This window comes from Lissotriton vulgaris, chromosome 2_1 (genome assembly GCF_964263255.1).
Source record: "Lissotriton vulgaris chromosome 2_1, aLisVul1.2, whole genome shotgun sequence".
NCBI lineage: Eukaryota > Metazoa > Chordata > Amphibia > Caudata > Salamandridae > Lissotriton > Lissotriton vulgaris.
Genome location: NC_141687.1, coordinates 717,990,866 through 718,008,866, shown reverse-complemented (window position 1 = coordinate 718,008,866; position 18,001 = coordinate 717,990,866). Strand labels below are relative to the sequence as shown.

At 44.7% G+C, this 18,001-nt stretch overlaps 1 protein-coding gene across 1 annotated transcript in view; it reads right to left on the bottom strand.

Moving 5' to 3' along the window:
* The window catches only part of LOC147731035 (uncharacterized), a 212,417-nt gene that overhangs the window by 27,487 nt on the left and 166,929 nt on the right, over positions 1 to 18,001 (bottom strand). Inside the window, exons 6-8 of the mRNA XM_086958670.1 lie at positions 15,246 to 15,311; positions 14,017 to 14,053; positions 8,996 to 9,135 (exon numbers count right to left, since the gene is read on the bottom strand). Coding sequence (XP_086814796.1) covers positions 8,996 to 9,135; positions 14,017 to 14,053; positions 15,246 to 15,311 — 243 coding nt within the window. The remainder of the gene's footprint in view (positions 1 to 8,995; positions 9,136 to 14,016; positions 14,054 to 15,245; positions 15,312 to 18,001) is intronic.

Genomic DNA, 18,001 nt, shown 5'->3' with positions numbered 1-18,001 from the left:
CTGGCGGTTACATCCTATGCCGACGATACCCAGATTGTCCTAGCCATAAATAAAAACGGAGACGAAGTGGCCTCCAACTTCAATCTGGGAATGCTGGAAATAAGCAATTGGATGACACGAAACTGCCTGAAATTGAATTTCGATAAAACGGAGGTGATGCTGTTCGGCAATCTTTCCCCGGCCTGGTCTCCCACATGGTGGCCTGATGCCTTGGGACCTCCCCCCCCCCTGTAACCAAAGCCAGGAATCTGGGAGTTATACTGGACACCAAACTCACCTTCATGCATCACGTCAACGCGGTAGTATCTTCCTCATTCTACACTTTGAGAATGATAAAAAAAACTTCTACCTTATCTTCCCATGAATATGACAAAAACTCTGATCAGCGCACTTATCATGGCCCGCATTGACTATTGCAATGGCCTGCTAGTCAACGCTCAAGAAGGTGTCTTAAAGAAATTACAACTGGTGCAGAATGCGGCGGCCAGATTGATTACTGGATGTCCTAAGTACGCCTCCATCTCCGGAACACTCCGAGAGCTCCACTGGCTGCCAGTAAAGAAGAGAGCCAAGTTTAAGGCTCTCTGCATTGCCTACAAAGCAATTCATGATCAAGGACCAGCGTATTTGAAAGACTCCTTTTGTCCTTATGAACCTACCAGATCCCTACGATCCTCAAACGCTGGACTACTGCAAGTTCCTAGGACTAAGAAAAGTCTCCAGGGGAGACAGATCCTTCATAGTCACCACCACTAAACTTTGGAATAGTCTTCCATCCTACATCAAAACCTCCACATCTCTGCTCTCTTTCCGCAGGCAGATAAAAACCTGGCTGTTCAAGCAATAACTCCTCATGAACTAGTTCTCTCACTCAGCGCCGAGACACCCACGGGTAGTTGAGCGCTCAACAAATCGCCTAAATAAATAATAATAAATAAATAATATAGAAACTCGATTTATTACTGAAGTTAAACCTGACAAAGTACCATCTAGAGTCAGGGCTCAATTGCAGAAATGGGACTCACTACCCCTATCCTTTATAGGAAAGTCAAACTTGCTAAAAATGGCAATCTTGCCGAAATATACGTTTTTATTCAACTCAATCCCTCTGGAGTTTAAGAAGGACTGGATAACTAAGATACAAGGTCTTTTCACTAGTTTTATCTGGGCAAAAAAAAGACCTCGAATAGCTTGGCCAAAGCTTAGGGCAAAAAAGGAAAATGGAGGGATTACTAGCCCAGATCTTCTCCAATACTAAGAAAGGCTGAGGCTAAGAAAGAACTGAGAACGGCACAAAAGAGGTATTACGCAGCAATTAAATCGGCAAAAAGTCTATATTATGACGGTAGCAGGGAAATCTTTGCTGTTGTTAAAAGCTTTACTGCTCCTTGTGCCGCTCAACCTCTTTTAACCTCTTCGGCAAAATGGTGCGAAGAACTCTCTGTGTTCTTCGTGGACAAAATTGCTAAAATCCAAGATGATCTGCTCACTGTCTGCAATAATTTTACACCCTCAATGATTATCCCTTCCCCCATTTTGCCTGTCCCTATGGATCAGTTTGCCCTTTTCACTCCTGTGGATAAAACAGATGTTGTCAAAATTCTTGCCACTCTACAATCAGGATCTCCCGCTGACCCCTGTCCTGCCAGAGTCCTTGCGGGCCTGGCAAATACAGTTGGCCAAGAGGTGACACATATTGTCAACCTCTCCTTTTCCACTGCCACTGTTCCGGCATGTTGGAAGCAGGCCAAACTGCTACCACTTCTTAAAAAAAATGGCCTAGACCAGAAGGTCCCAGCTAATTTCCGGCCCATATCATTATTGCCCGCCCTGGCAAAGATATGTGAAAAAGTCGCATTCACACAGCTGGATAAATTTGTTGAAAGCTCTCAGGCACTCCATCCAGCACAATCAGGCTTCAGAGTTGCTTTCAGCACAGAGACGGCTCTAGTTGAGGTTTCGGAGGCTATTCGGGAATGTCTGGACGGAGGTGGCAGAGCGGCTCTGATTTTATTGGACCTTTCTGCCACCTTCGATACGGTTCCTCACTCCCTCTTACTTACCAGACTAGCGGCCATAGGCATAACTGGCTCCGCTCTTGGCTGGTTGACATCCTTTTTAGACAACAGGTCCCAACAAGTGTGGATGCCGCCTTTTTCCTCTTCTCCCAAAAAACTTTCAACTGGTGTTCCACAGGGCTCTACCCTCAGCCCCCTGCTTTTTAATATATATATGACCCCCCTCATTACATAACATAACATAACATAACATGTGTATTTGTAAAGCGCACGTTCACCACTACGGGTATCTTGGCGCTGAATAACAGATGTTTGTTTACTCATTTACCTTGCAGAACAGCTAGGAGCCAAAATTATGGCCTATGCTGATGATACACAGCTTTTGTTCACTTGGCCCAAAAACAACTCGGACACGTCGAGAGCTCCATTTTGTTTATCATCGGTTTTCCGCTGGCTGGCTTGTGCCCAACTTAAATGCAATGAGAGTAAATCTGAAATCTTGCTGTATGGTTCCTTTCCTGATAATTTTAGTGACTCTTTCTGGCCCACCGATCTCCCATGCCCCAAATCCATCGGCGGTCCCGCAAAAAATCTAGGAGTCTGGTTTAACAACAACCTCAGATTTGAGGACCATCTGAAAAAACTTACTGGAATTTGTTTTTCCACACTAAAAACCCTGCGCAGATTTCTCCCTCTGCTTCCGAGAGAGGCCAAGGAGACGGTCATTCGCGCTCTCATACTATCCAGACTGGATTATGCGAATGCCCTCTTCTGCGGACTCCCGGCCTATCTGATCCATCGCCTCCAAGTTATTCAAAATGCTGCGGTCCGGCTGTTGTTTAATATTCCCAGAAGCTCTAGTGTCCGCCAACCTCTCAGAGCTCTTCACTGGCTCCCAGTTGCTCAAAGGATTTTATTTAAGATCCTCGTGCTGGCATACAGAGCAGTCCATCAAACGGGTCCAACTTATCTGAGGAGAAGATTCTCCCTTTATGTTCCCAACCGCCCTCTTAGGTCAACCAATCCCCACCAAATGAATGTGCCTAAGTTTAAATATAGCAGGCTCGGCGGCCAATCCATCTCTGTCAGAGCGGCGAGAGCTTGGAATACTCTTCCCCTTCATTTGAGAACATCCTCATCCATTATAGCATTTAGGAAAGGCCTAAAAACCCACTTCTTTAATATCACTGCCTAACGGATGTTTCTCTAAGCTGGATACAATGTGATCTGTTCTCCCTCTCTCTCGCGCCAGGATACTATTTTTTAGTAACAGAGCGCGCTACAAAAGCCTCTATAACTATAACTATAACTAACTATACCAGAGGGCATTTCACGTAAAAAATTTGAGGCAGCTACTGCGTAATACTACCTCTTTTACACCATTATTCCTTGCATTGACGTTAAAATTTCAGTCCCAATCCAGATTCTTTCTTTTCAAAAAAGTGAAACTAAAAACCCTACTAGCAGCTTGTAAAGTTTGGTTCCAAATAAGAGTGATAATACGAATCCCCAATTATAGCACTTATGCCCCAATATGGAACTCACCATGCCCCAATATGGAACTCACCTGGGACACCAGCTTGCCTACAAGATGCTCTTGCAGTTCCAATTCAAGCAAAGGGGATCGAGAGATGGGGGAATTGCTAGAGAGATCGGAACTAATATCATGGCAAAAGCTGGAGGATATAACTGAGGGGGGTGTCTCCAAAATTAAATTTAAATATTATCAACTATCAAGTTGGGCCAAATCATTAACAAAAGGAAGGAACGGCAATGAACACTTTGAACGTAAAGTTGTTACAACATCTTTGGGGCGGAAAGAAATTGCTGAATGGTATTGGATGCTAGTTCAACCTCATAAGGACTCTCAGCCATGGTTTAAATCAGTTTGGAGGAAGAAGCTGCCGTACTACGATCTTGAGATTTTATGGCAAGTATATCTGTCTATTTTATGGCAAAATGTTAAGTCTGCACCTCTAAGGAAAAACCATTTATTTACTATCCATAAAGCGTATTGGACCCCGCAAAGGCTATCCAAAATTATCTCCAAAGGAGTGAAGTGTCTAAAGTGTGGGGAAGTTGAAGCAGACGAAGTACATATGTTCTGGCAGTGTCCTTCCATCCAAACCTTCTGGGAAAAAGTGGGTGAGACAATTTCCAGTATTAGGGGCCATGAAGTCAAGGTGAGTCTTCCACAGGCAATTTTTGGTGTAATACTAGTTGAAGATGTAATAATTAATATATCCAAACACCACAACGTTACTTTATTTTTGTTAATTTTATTGGCGCATAGGGAGCTGTGAATTAAGTGGATTTTGCCTGTTCCCCCGGTGGAGTGTGAATGGCTTAATTTGATACATAGGATCGCAAAAATGGATAGGGCAACGCGCAACATACAAAAAAACAAAATTTTGGAATGTATGGGATGATTGGTGCAGAAGTAGGCAGACATTAAAAAAATTAATAAATAATTACTGCCGAAAGTATTGTTTTTTAAAATGTATTATCTAAGGTAGCAATACTTTTTTCTTCTATGTTTTTTCCCTTTCTCTTTTTTTAGTTAAGTTTTTAGTCCCATGATTATGTGATAGCTACACAGCCCAGGAAGTCCAAAATGGTTTGGATTGAAAGCTCTGGTGCGGATTTTCCGTATGTCCTGTTATAATGGAGAAAGAGAATCGGAAGACAAGAAAGGGGTAAAATGTTCGGGCTAATTTGAGGGTCCGAGCTGTCTAGTACATCCCCTCTGTAAAAAGAGTGATCGGATCCCCTCATATATTGCCGTAGCCAAAACCCGAAAGTGAAAACCTTCCTTTCTTGTCTTTCTCTCCCCTTTTTGCATCTCCAAAATATAGTGGCTAAATACAAATGAGGACAAAAAAAAAATCGGGTGCAGTGCTTTATGTCAATGGCATCAGAAAATGAGCTTCTTCTTAGAATATGTGAGGTGCCCTCTGATAGTCAACATGTAGATTTGAATTGCAAAAATTGGATGGCTGAGTCATCCAAAATTAAGTGTCTTAACTCAATTCACGCCAGGGACACACTCCATGACCGAAGCTATCGGCTTGTCCTGGCGTCGCCCGTTTACGATTGTGTAAACCGGCAATACCTGACGCTCCATTGTGGGTGACTGGTCCAAGCTAAAAAACGGGCATCTTGACGGTATTTACTATCGGTGCCCACACGCCCTCTGCCTCGGCAAAATTGAGGTTTAATGTAAAGGCAAAGTATTTAATTGTCCTGATGATGGTTTCTAAGATTTTTTGATGAAACCGAAACGCCGTCGACTTGCTTATGCACCCGATACAAATCTGATTGTTTGATTTTATGTAATGGTGCAGCTTGATATTTTCTGTACAAATTTATATGTAAACAGAAAAAACGTTTGTTTTGCCTTGAACCTTTCCTACTATCTTCACTTGTGTTCACCCCGTTAGTGTCGGGCACAGGCTTGTGTACCACACAGGGGCATTGTGGAAGGTATTCCTGACATCTTATTTGTTGAAGAACTGTGTTTATTAAGTAAACCTGGAAGACCTCTGTCCGGCTGGACATGTCCTTCTGAAAATATAGAAGCGATTTCGTCTATATTTATTTGTTGTGTTGTATCACATAAGCATGGGACCACTGTTGTTTCCATAAAACTGTTCCCCGAGGTCCCTGTTTGACTTGATTGGGGTCCCTTGTTGTTTAAGAATTAACTCAATTCACAACACTTCCATGACAGCTATTATTGTTTGATGAAGTGCACCGGCCCAGTTCCAGTTCCAAGAATTGGGCCAGTGTGGCTTCATCAAAGAATAATAGGGGTCATGGAAGGGTGATGAATTGAGTCAAAACACGTAATTTTGGAGGACTCAGCCATCCAAGTTTTGCAATTCGAATCTACAAGTTGACTATCAGAGGGCACCGCTCATATTGTTATGTTATGTTATTCGTGATTTGTATAGCGCACGGGCACCCAGAGGTTTCATGGCGCTGGAGAAGATGAAAGATGGTGAGCAGTATCCTAACCGTGTGCTTGTTTGAACAACCAGGTCTTCAGTGCACCCCTGAATTCCCTTAGATTAGTGCAACTCCGAAGTGATAAGGGAAGCGAATTACAGATCTTTGGGGCCAAATAAGCAAATCGGCATCCACCGAGGCGTTTCTTTTTAAAGAGGGGCAAGGTGAGGAGGGACAGGAGGGCAGAGCGGAGATTACGAGTCGGTTCGTGTTTGTTTATGAGATGGTTTATAAACTTGGGGCTTTTTCCATGAAGAGCCTTAAAGATCAGGCAGCCTACCTTGAAGGTTACCCATTGGGCTATAGGTAGCCAATGAAGGGTGGCCAGCAATGGTTTCGCCGAGCTCCTGCCATTACATTTAAATATTAGTCTGGCCGCTTGGTTTTGCACAATCTGCAAGCGATTGGAAAGAGCCAATGGGATGCCCAGATAGATGGAGTTGGAGAAATCTAAGCGGGAGAGGACCAAGGCAATTACCATCTGGATGAGGGCGGAATGCGTGAGCAGATGAGCGATTTTCTTAATCTTCCGTAGCTGGAAAAAGCAAGAGGAGATCCCAGTTCCCACCTGACTATTTATATATTGTAAGAAGGAGCTCATTTTCTGATGTCACAGATATCCAGCACTGCACCCGTTTTTTGTGCTTGCTGTATATTTTACTTCCTGATGATGACCCTAAACATTTAAATTCAGGGGTCGAAAAGTCGATGAAACAATATATGTGGACTGTGTCTTTTAATTTGATGGTGGATATCAATATTTTCTTGCCGAATATTGACTCAAAACACTCTACTATCACTATCAGCCACATGTATATATCGCTGTCAGTAGTAGGCTATTTTTCCTATGTTTTCCAGGGAAAGCACAAGCATTTTACCACTGATTAACAGGCAAAAAATGCACAGACTGATTTCTCATCCTTACAACATAAACATAACCTGTTTAACCTTGATTTTGATGTTTTCCTCAAAATTAAGGCAAAGATCTTCAAAATGGATCTTCTCTCCAATTCTAAACTCATTCAGAAATTACAACTGTTTCTTTCACAAGACCACACGCCCTCAAAATTCTATTATTTACTCATTACCTCAAAATGTCCTCGTCATCCTCCTCTAGGACAGATATGGTCCTCTTATTTCTCCTCCAATAACCTTGTTCCGCTAGATGTGGACACCTGGTCCAGGGTAGGCTCACAACTTCTCCCACATAAACTGATCCCATCACTAACCCAGACCAGAGTTTTTGCAGTGCACTGCATGTATTCGGCACTGGCAAAACTGTTCAGTTTACAGTTGAAGAACGCTAATACATGCTGGGCCTGCAACTTGTTCACTGGCGACGAGGAACACATGTTCTTTTCCTGCACTCATCTATAACTCTTCTGCCAGAAGCTGTCCTCACAACTTCAAAATAATTTTAGTATACCTATCCCACTAACCCTCCCGATCATCTTTCTGGGACCCTAAATGGCAGACCCTCCAATTGACCTTTCTGCCATGGACCTATCACTCCTGGGTCTTTTGCTCACCATTGCTATTATGGTTATAATACTTGACTGGAAATCCACCAATAATATACCCTATCATACCCGGAGGGCCTCAGTAACCTATCTACAAAGTACACACATCAACCAATCTCATACAAGAAGTTGCCCAGCCCACTCAGGGTATTTTGAATACGCTTGACCTTTTTATTTGTGACCCTTCCATCGAAAGAAATCCTGCAACCATCTACTGACCACTGATTCTTACTATTATTGTCATATTTAAAAACGGGATCCCTCTTGTACACATGATAACATGAATCCCACCTCCCTTTCCTGCCCTCCTAACCCCCCCCTTTTCTATTTATCATCACAACTTGACATTCACGAAAGGACGGTTCCACTTGTTCACTTCATCCAGTCCTATTTGATGCCATAACTAGGTACTAAATACTTCTGTCGCTTCTTAAATATTGGACTTATGCTTGCTTTTATCTCATGTCCTTAACGTCAATATCTGCATGTATAACATTAATGTACACATTATGCAACTGTCAGAAGATTAACCTTTTTCTTCTCCCTCCTCATTTCCTCTGCTTTGCTTTTTTTTATTAAAAAAAACGAATAAAGTTTCTTGAATAAAAAAAAGAGCCTTAAGATCAACATTAACGGTTTCCGCAAAGGAAGGCAGAGGAAAGCTAAAATCTTGGGTGACCTTACAGGTTCAACCCAGGACCTTGAGGCATAAGTGCTATAAAACAGTTCGAGGTTCTACCTGGATACAAGAGAATTACAGAATAGTATGTTATTGTGTAGCATTTGTTATTTTAACATCAGTTAGTTCCTACATTGAATTACAAAATAAATGAACATTCATTTATTTAAAAATGTAGTACAGCTGGAGTATATTATATTATTACTGAGAAACATCGTATCAGCTTCAAACTAGCAAACTGGCTTTTCTGTGCATCTCCCTACCATTTTCACCTTTTTGTGGATTTCTTTTGCTGATATCGGGGTTCTGTGCGCTTATACTCAGCCATTCGTTGTCAAATATATAATGTAACGTTTTTGCACCCTATTTACTTATTATTTAACTTTGCAGTAAGGCCATGGCAAAGGGCATGTAAATTAAACTGAAGCACTGCTAGTTTTAGCCCAGGATAATGTATGCAAATAATTTCCTGGATACTTCCAAAACAGGAGCAGGTAAGGTTGGAGCAGATTACGGCCCAAACCATGCAAACGAAAACACATGTGGGGTTGAAACTTACACATGGAAGTGCAGCTGTGTACCCTATGCATACAAGAATTCCCATATGCATTACTTATTGTGCAGCTCTTTGGTTTGCTACAGTTTGAGATAACAGTTTCTGATTGGTCTACGAGGTGGTTCCTGGACTGACGTAAGCTGCAGATAGGAGACTATACATCTATGTAACCAGAAGGAGCAGAAGCAACCTGCGTCAAGTACATATTTATTACCTTTGGGGCAATCCGAGCTGGTTTGGCCTTTTTCAACTGTGAGGATTGCTGAAGATAAGATGTGTCAAGTGGAGGACCAACGAGTACTGGAATCAGGAGAGCAGCAGATCCCCTGGGAAGGATTGGTTTGATTCTTTTCTCTGAAAAAAGGTAAAACATATTACACTGTTAATAGCCATCAACTGATATTTCTAATGTTTTCACTCAAACAAAACATATTTTACGTTTCTAAAGCACCAAAATAATGTTGAGGTATGTCAGTTTGTGGAACGCCACATGAACCTCGAGGCGGCTCAGTAAATTCACGAACCAACCATAGTGCCCTGCTAAATAAACATCACCCGACATGTTCCGAGTGTGAAACACCAAGAGATAAAAATAAACGAGAACGTTGGTTTCCAAAGTCAAACTATGCAGAATCTAAAGTGACTCACAACAACCTCACATGTCAGGGAAAGGTGTTTTATAATTTAATTCACCCACTTTTCTAGGAACAAATGCAAGATATGTATACGTGCTACATATCTGCGCATTCGAGTTTATACTAAAAAAAAGTAGCTCCAATTAACCAGTGGAGGCTGATAAAAGTAATAAGAGGTGTGGCTGAGGTAAGGTGAGCAGGGAGCTGGTGCGTGGTGGAGACGGTGCGTGGGGGGTTAATACTAGATAAAAAATAGACTTACCTTACACTGTCAGCCGCCTTGGTGCTCCTCTGCTCCCGGCACAGGCTCCCAAAATCCCCACCCAATCCCGACGCTGCTCTCATGCTAAGTAAAACAGTTATGAGAGCAGTGTGGGGGATTGGTCGGAGTGGGCAGCTTTGACGCTCGGCCAATTGAAAACCTTGTGGTTACTCACCTGGGCCTTGAAGAGCATTGATCTCTGTTTACCCATGTACCCATGTACTAGTCCAGCTTAGGAGGACGGGGTGTTCCCAGGGAGTGGTAATGTTATATTGTGAACTGATTGCTGAAAAATTATCTTATGTAAAAGTGCAAATGGAAAATATCTGATTTGAGCAATAACTAAGTTGACACACAGGAAAAACAAGAGTAAATAATATTATTTTTATAAACAGCTCATATTTTCCTAAAAAGAAGTGGTGTAGCGTCATTTTTGAGTGGATGGATGCTGGGTTACTAAAGGGTGTGATGCAAACTTAACACATGTACCTCTGAGATAAGCTTATCCACTTTGAGCCAAGCTACCCTATGTGACTTGGAGACTCCAGGTCCAACATCCGCCATAGCTTTTTATTTATTTAAAGAGTTTTATATAGCGCTGTCTAGACCCGGATGTATCAGAGCACTTTTCATGAGGTTCCACAAAATTACAAAATTACATCAGTTGATAGACAAACATTACACGAGCATGGAAGACGAGATAAGTGAAAGTGTAGAGGGGAAGGAGGTAAGGGTAAAGTGGTAGGAGGGAGATAAGGCGGAGAAACGAAGGAAAGACGAACAAAGTCCGGCTGGGTAGGTGACGGTCATGGGGGAAGTCCCAAAACCCATCTCCTCTATAGCAATCAGGTAGCTCCACCGGGCATTGGCCAATTAGCTAGGTCTCAATGGGAAAACATTTAAAGAGCATAGAGGACAAAATAAATGGAGCGTGGGTGGGTAATGGGGTAGGGTAAAGGAGTAGGAGGGAGCATATGACAAAGAGACGCAGAATAATCTGCCCAACGTCCAGCTGGGTAGGTGACGGCCGAGGGGCAAAGTCCACAGCCCATCTCCTCATTAGCTATCAGGTAGCTCCACCGGGCGTCAGACAGAAAACTAGGTCTCCACGGTCACTAGTCACAGACAAAAACATTCAAGGAGCATAGAAGACTAGGAAATAGAGAGAAAAGGGAAAGGGGTAGGAGGGAGATACGACAGAGAGACGAAGGGAAAATCGACCCAAGGTCCAGCTGGGTAGGTGAGGGCAGAGGGGGAAGTCCACATCCCATCTCCCCTATAGCTATCCAGTAGCTCCACCGGACATCGGCCAAATGGCTAGTTCTCCATGGAAAAATATTTAAAGAGCATAGAAGATGAGATGAAAGGAGCGTAGAGGGGAAGGGGTTTAGGGTAAAGGAGGTGAGAGGGAGGTACGACGGAGAGACTAAGTAAAGACTTAAAATCCAAGTACAAGAGTGATTCTCTTTTAGCCAACGCATTTCGTCTCAGTCGAGACTTCTTCAGGGCTCAAAAAATCAGCGTTTGATTGTTTCTAAAACGTAACTCTTAGTATCAAGTTCAACGAAAATCATTAGTTACATTTCTGTCATTTCTGTCGTGTTCACAATAAGCTTATGATAACGAATACGGGCGTGATGGCCAGCAGCAAAATCAGCGTCTGTGTTCGTGAAAGAATAAAAAATGTCCAGCTGGGTAGGTAGGGGCAGGTCGAGGGGGAAGTCCACAACCCATCACCTCGATAGCTATCAGGTAGCTCCACTGGGCATCAGCCAGATAGCTAGGTCTCTGCGGTAGGAGGTAAGTTCAGCAGGTTCTACATCTTGATGGGGGATAGGTGAAAGTCAATTCAATGTACCGTTTTTGTCCTAAAGAAATAGCATGGCATGATAGATTTCCGGGCGCCGAGCAGCACACAGACTCATCCGACTCTCAGTTCGTAGTGCATGCGTGCTGCAGCTAGGCTCGACCTTGGCCTGCCCAACCTAAATAGGCCCATCACCGTCCAGTCCATAATGAATTCATATCAAACAATACTCCAATTAAACCAATCTTCCTCCTAAGCTGTCGGCTCGGCGCTACAACCCTCCTGATGTCTTTGGTTATTGGGGGCGATTTATCCCCACATCTATATTCAGTAGCCTGTTTGAGGCTCCACTGTTTCCGTGTCTCCCCAGCTAAGAACCTATGTCACTTCCAGCCCCCTCAATCAGACTCAAGAGCTGACAGGTGGGGCAGGAGCTTAAAATAGATTTTATAAAAATGCAAGTCTAAGTCACTGGAGGAGTGATTAATAGTTTTACGCGTCATATCCACCTAAGTATCAACTAAATGTCACTGTCATGGGGGCCTGGTTTCAGTGTAGTCAGAATGACTGGATGACCATAAAATGGCATTCATTGGGCACAGCTTAGCCCCTAAATTCTCTATGGTGCTACAAAGAGTCAAAACCCTTTCTAAGCAGACTCTTAAACCATTGGCCATTCTACTAAAGAGGTCTAGACTGGATACTTTCAACAAGTTGCAGGGGCGGGGCCGACCTGCGCCATGGATTAAGATGAAACAGACACATGCACTTGGAGGGCATTACATACATGCCAGAAAGGAGACTGTAGAGACAGAATGCCTGGTGGGATGGTGTAAGGCAAGCCTCGCCCAGTAACCGGGGAGCTCAGCGGCACTGTCAGACTCCTCTTTTTTACATATACAAAGTGAAACTGGGCCTCACCAGAGACATCCCACCAGTTCCATCTCCAAAGCAACATATGGGGTGGAGATGGCCGGAAACAAGGTGATGCCGTGCAGTGGCCAGTCGCCTCTCCTCACATCTACTTCCTGCCAGAAGAGTTCACGATAGGCTGGCTACAGATACCCATGATTTGCCTTGTTATTAGAAGCCACTGGGAGGCTAGCAAGGCTGAGCAACGGGCAGGCAACAGTGATACACACTCAGGCCTTCCAGCTCTGCTGAATAAAGCTCCTTTCCCAGACAAACCACAACATGCTGGTAAAGAGCAATTCTTGAGCCCCATGGCAAGATTGAGGACATTACCTCAAAGCTGCTGCAATTTAATGAGGTATAAACACGCATGAGCCTTTTCTTTACAATTAATTTATTATTCCAAGATGCAGGCACCAATCTTGGAGTAGTAAATTTAAAAATATTCATGAAAGTGCATTGAAGATATTGGAGATAACCCATTCTAAAATGCAGCTGCTGGGAGGATTCAAAAACAGGAAAAACATTTAAAATAAGCAATGGGAAAGCTAAAAGATCCATCATTGATTGCCAGCCAGTTGGGCTTCCAATGCTTGTTTTGGTATGGTTTTTATAAAACTTTATAGCTAAGAAAGCTGCTGGCTTCTCACCAAAAACAAAGCAAAAATATTTTTTCATCTCAAAAAGTAATTGGTATTGAAGGGAACTACTTTGTGTGTGGGTGTGCTCCTGAAAGAATACAATGCTGTCACTCGTTTTAAAGTTAGCCAATGGCTTAAGTGGGCAGGCCTACTGCCCCAAGCTGTAGGCTGTACTGGGTGGAAGAAAAAACTGAATGACATGAACAGACAAAAGCCTAAAGAGGGCTGGCAGAAAGTCCATTTCAGTGAGTATTCTATCTACACAATTTTAACTGAATCCAATGGTCTTGGCTAATGCCAGACCTTTAAAAAACCACATACAATAGGGAGGGGAAGAGGTGCATTGGCATTAACGCTGTGGTGGGAGCAACGAGGAATGGAGGGGTTGGGGAATAATACAAAAAATAAATAATAGACAAGGAAGAGGCACGCTGAGGTGGAAGGGAGATGGCACCACGAAGAGTATTGGGGGCGGTTGGGGGCAGATATGAGAGGAAAGCTGCACACAGAGAAGAGAGCAAGAAAACACATGCACACCCATGGCGTGCTGAAAAGAAAAAAACTGTTCACTGGTGTGGAGCACTGGAAGGATGTAAGCCATCCAATAACAGGATGATAGAGAAGCTATACTACAGAGAAGGTTCAAACACAAGAAGAGGAAGGAAACTCTTCTAATGTGATGCAAGTGAATGAGACTGACAAGAAAGCCAACCAATAGAAAGTAATGAGTTAAGACAAAGCCCACTGGAAGTATTGGTATTGTCCGCAATAGATCGAGGACCAAAAACAGTGAAATGTTGCCCATTGGCAAGAGCGAAAAATGGCAGCAGTGTCAACGCGCATAGGAGCGGACACAATGGATATTGGCAGCATAAACACTGCAATAGAGGTGATAGCATGTTAGTTATATAAGCAATATAGAGCATGGAATGCATGCACGACTACCTGCTTGCCAGCTAATGAAACTCATGCACATACCTTTCTTTTCTTGTTTATTCGACTTTTTAGTGGTCTTCTGCAGAAATATATGACAGAAATATTTTGTTACAGACTGTTAACACTATTTTCACTTTTTATCTAGACAGCTTAACATTTTCACACTTTTTGTTGTTACTTAACCGGCAATGTTTCCAGAACATGCATTATAAGTGGTGTTTACCACAACCAGAATAATTAAGACTTTTGGCTATGCACTATGCCTGACTCAAATTTTCAAATCACTAACTAAAGCACCACAAGAAAAAAAACAACCACCAAAGTAGAACACTCCAATGTTGTATACATGTTTTAGGAAACGTGTGATGAGCAGGTTACAGATTGTGAAGCATGCTGCAGGTAAGTAGGACCCACACCCCACCTGACCGGCAAGATACCCTTGCCAGTGCATCTGTATCACTTAAGGCAATAGAAAAGGCAGTTTTGGGGTGCCTGTTGCACAGGTTAAAACGAAGGAAGGGGATAGGCTGGCAGAAGACACGGAGGTATAGGGGCGTAGGAATCAGGTGTACACCAGTAGCGGCTCGCTTTCTTACCAAGTGGTGAGTGGAGGAGAATGGGGAGGGGGAATATAATAAATAAATAAATAAAACACTTATCTGCTGCTGCGCTCCCGGCTCGGGGTTCTTCTCCTCGGGGTCCCTGCACACTGCGCAGGCTCCTAGAAGCTAAACAAGACGCTGCTATAAAAATAAACAGCGCAGTGATTGGCCTGAGCGAGCTAGTTTAATGCTTGCTCAGGGCCTAGGAGCCTGTGCCTCAACTCCACCCAGTTGTACAACACAGCTCGGGTGGAGGGAGATCAAAGTGTGCATGAGGGTTTCGATAACATTAAACAGCCGGCCAAACCCTCATGCGCACTCAGTAGCAGTCAGTGGTGGGAGAGCTGCCGGGTGGTGACGTGGGGCTCGGGAGGGGCAGGTTGTGTGTTAGTAAATTACGGAATACGGGCAAATACAGGTAAGTAAACATAAATAAAACGAATTTCGTTGCACGCACTGCATCGCCAAATTCGATGGAAAGTTCAGCTATATGGAACACGGAGCACCTCTGTTGTCAAGCCAACACACAGTACACAGCAGGAATCAAAAAAGATACAACTGGCAACGAGAAAGCAGACTCCTCCTTCAACAAGGTTTATGTCCAACTGACTCACCAATGCCTCCCCGACAAACTATTGGGAAAACTGAAAACATGTGCCAAGAACTCACCGAATTATTATGGAATTTCACAGAAGGTAGGCTGCTTAACTGGTCACCTTGCAAGGGAACAGTTTCCTGAAAAAGAGTTTGAATCAGTTTAATAAAATAATATATATTTTTTCAAATTCACAGATTATATTTCACTTCAGACACTTCAACGCAAACCTCAAAATGCATCAGTAAGGTCAGGATAGGCTAAGAGACCTGCTAAATTTGGTGACAACGGCCTCATTCGTCTTGTACTGGACCTGGCACACCAGGAAGATGCTAAAAAGCATGCAGACACTTTACTGAGGCAACGATGACTGTGCAGTCTCCCAGAGTACGCTCCAGTTACACAGCTTAACCAATGCAAGATCATGAGGACTCACGCCTTTTCACAGAGAAGTTTCAGTCAGTGCTCATAACCAGTGGTTGTATGACAGAACAACGCATGACTTAAAAACCAATGCCTAAACAACGCGGTCTCAACCACGACTGCGTCTTTACCACGCATGCCTTTACTGCGCATGCTTTTACAACAAATCTCATTGTAAAGGCATGGTTGGTAAAGGCATATGGTTGGTAAATATCACACCCCAGCCCCCCTCCATGAGCCCTAAAACCCGGACCCCAGCCCTGCAATCCTCCCTGTCCCAGCCCTAAAAACTACCCCTACACCCCACCCTGAGCCTTAAAACCCAGCCCAAAAAAACTACCCCAGCCCCCCGCCCTGAGCCCAAAAACTGCCCCTAGCCCTCAAACCTGCCCCTTCCCACACACTGAGCCCAAAAACCCGGCCCTCAGCCCTAAACCCTAAAAACACCCCCGGTCCCAGTTCCTGTCCTGAGCTCTAAAACCTTCCCCCAGACCTAAAAACTAATCTGCACCCCCACCCCCGTCCTGAACCCCTAAAACCTGTCTCCAGCCCTAATTACCAAGCTGTGTCCCGGTCCTTCCTGTCCCAATCGTCCCTGTTCCTCTCCCCGCCCATCCACTCTGCAACTAGTGTGTTGACTGCCTTAACCACGCTTAAGCGTGGTTAAGGCAAGCATTGTTCAGCTTGCGTTGTAACGGCACACGTGGTGTAGCCCACGTTGTTATGTTATGTTATGTTATGTTAACTGCATTTATTTTGCGCACAGCGGTCCAGCAAAGGAGCGTCCTGGCGCATGGAAAAGGTGAACATAACACAACGCGGAAAAAAGTGAGAGTCAACATAAGAAGATTAAAACAGGTAGGTTTTCACGGCCCTGCGAAATGCTAGTAGATCCTCTAAAAGGCGGATTTCCAAAGGAAGCGAATTCCAGAGAGCCGCAGCTCTCACACGGAAGGAGCGGCCGCCCATCCGGCTAAGCCTGAAACGCGGGGTAACCGCAAGGGATTGCCCTAGGGATCTGAGGGAGCGAGTCGGGACATAAGGGAATATAAGGTTATTGAGGATCTCAGGTGCCGATCCTTTTAAAATTTTAAAAACAAGGCTGAGTACCTTAAAATGGATTCGGCTTTTCACTGGTAACCAGTGTAAGGACCTCAGAGTGTTGGACGTGGGACATGACCTCGGCAGGCCCACCACTGCTCTCGCAGCCGCGTTCTGGACGCGCTGCAGGCGGACGATCTCAGCTTGGTTAGCTCCCAGCAGGAGCGAGCTGGCATAGTCCAGCCGGGAGATGATCGTCGCTTGGATGACCAACTGTCTCGTCGGAGCATCGAAAAATTTAAGCACCGGCCTCAGTCCGCGCAGAACACCAAAGCAGCATGCTGCCACTCTCTTAGTGTGGGTGGTAAAACATAAGGTGTGGTCGAGCCATACTCCCAGGTTTCTGAGCTCCATCACCGGTATGGGGGCGGGCCCGAGCTCCTGTGGCCACCAATTGTCCCCCCAGCAGTCCGTTCCTCTTCCCACGATCATCACCTCAGTTTTTTTTGCGTTCAGCTGGAGACAGTTGTTATTCATCCAGCTGGCCACCTCTCTCAGCCCATCTCGGAACCTGGGGGCATCCAGTTCGGCGTCCCCGCTGATCGTGACCGCTAGCTGTGTGTCGTTGGCATATGAGACCATAGTAAGGCCCCACTGCCTGGCGACATCAGCCAGCGGCCGCACGTAAAGATTGAAAAGCGTGGGACTCAGCGAGGAGCCCTGGGGAACCCCCAGGTCCAACTGATGGAATTTGGACTGGAAAGGAGGGGTGGCAACGCAGAAGGTACGATCGCTGAGGAAGGAACGGAACCACTGCAGAGCGGGGCCACAAATGCCAATGTTCTCCAGGCGGTGTAGGAGGATGCGATGGGACACTGTGTCAAAGGCAGCGCTAAGATCTAATAAAATAAGCGCTGCCGTTTGACCTGCATCCAACACACTCCGCAGATGTTCCGCCATTGCCAGAAGGGCGGTCTCCGTGCTGTGCCCAGCACGGAACCCATTCTGCGTAGGATCGAGAACATTGGCCAGGGCCAGATGCTCAGATAAGGCTAGGTTAACATGGGCCTCCATGACTTTGGCCGGCCAGGGAAGCAATGAGATCGGGCGATAGTTTTCCGGTTTTAAAGGATCCAAAGATGGTTTTTTCAGGATCGGGGAAACCACCGCCTGCTTCCACTTGGCAGGAACAGTGCCTGAAGTCAGGGAAAGATTGATTAATGAACACACTGCCGTGCGCCCCTGAAAAGACGGATCTCTGAAGAGAGCAGGTCTGAGTGGGTCCGCCGGGGAGCCGGACTTGACACGTTGTGCCAGCTTGACAAACCCATCCCAAGAGAGAGTAGGGAGAGAATGTAATACCAGA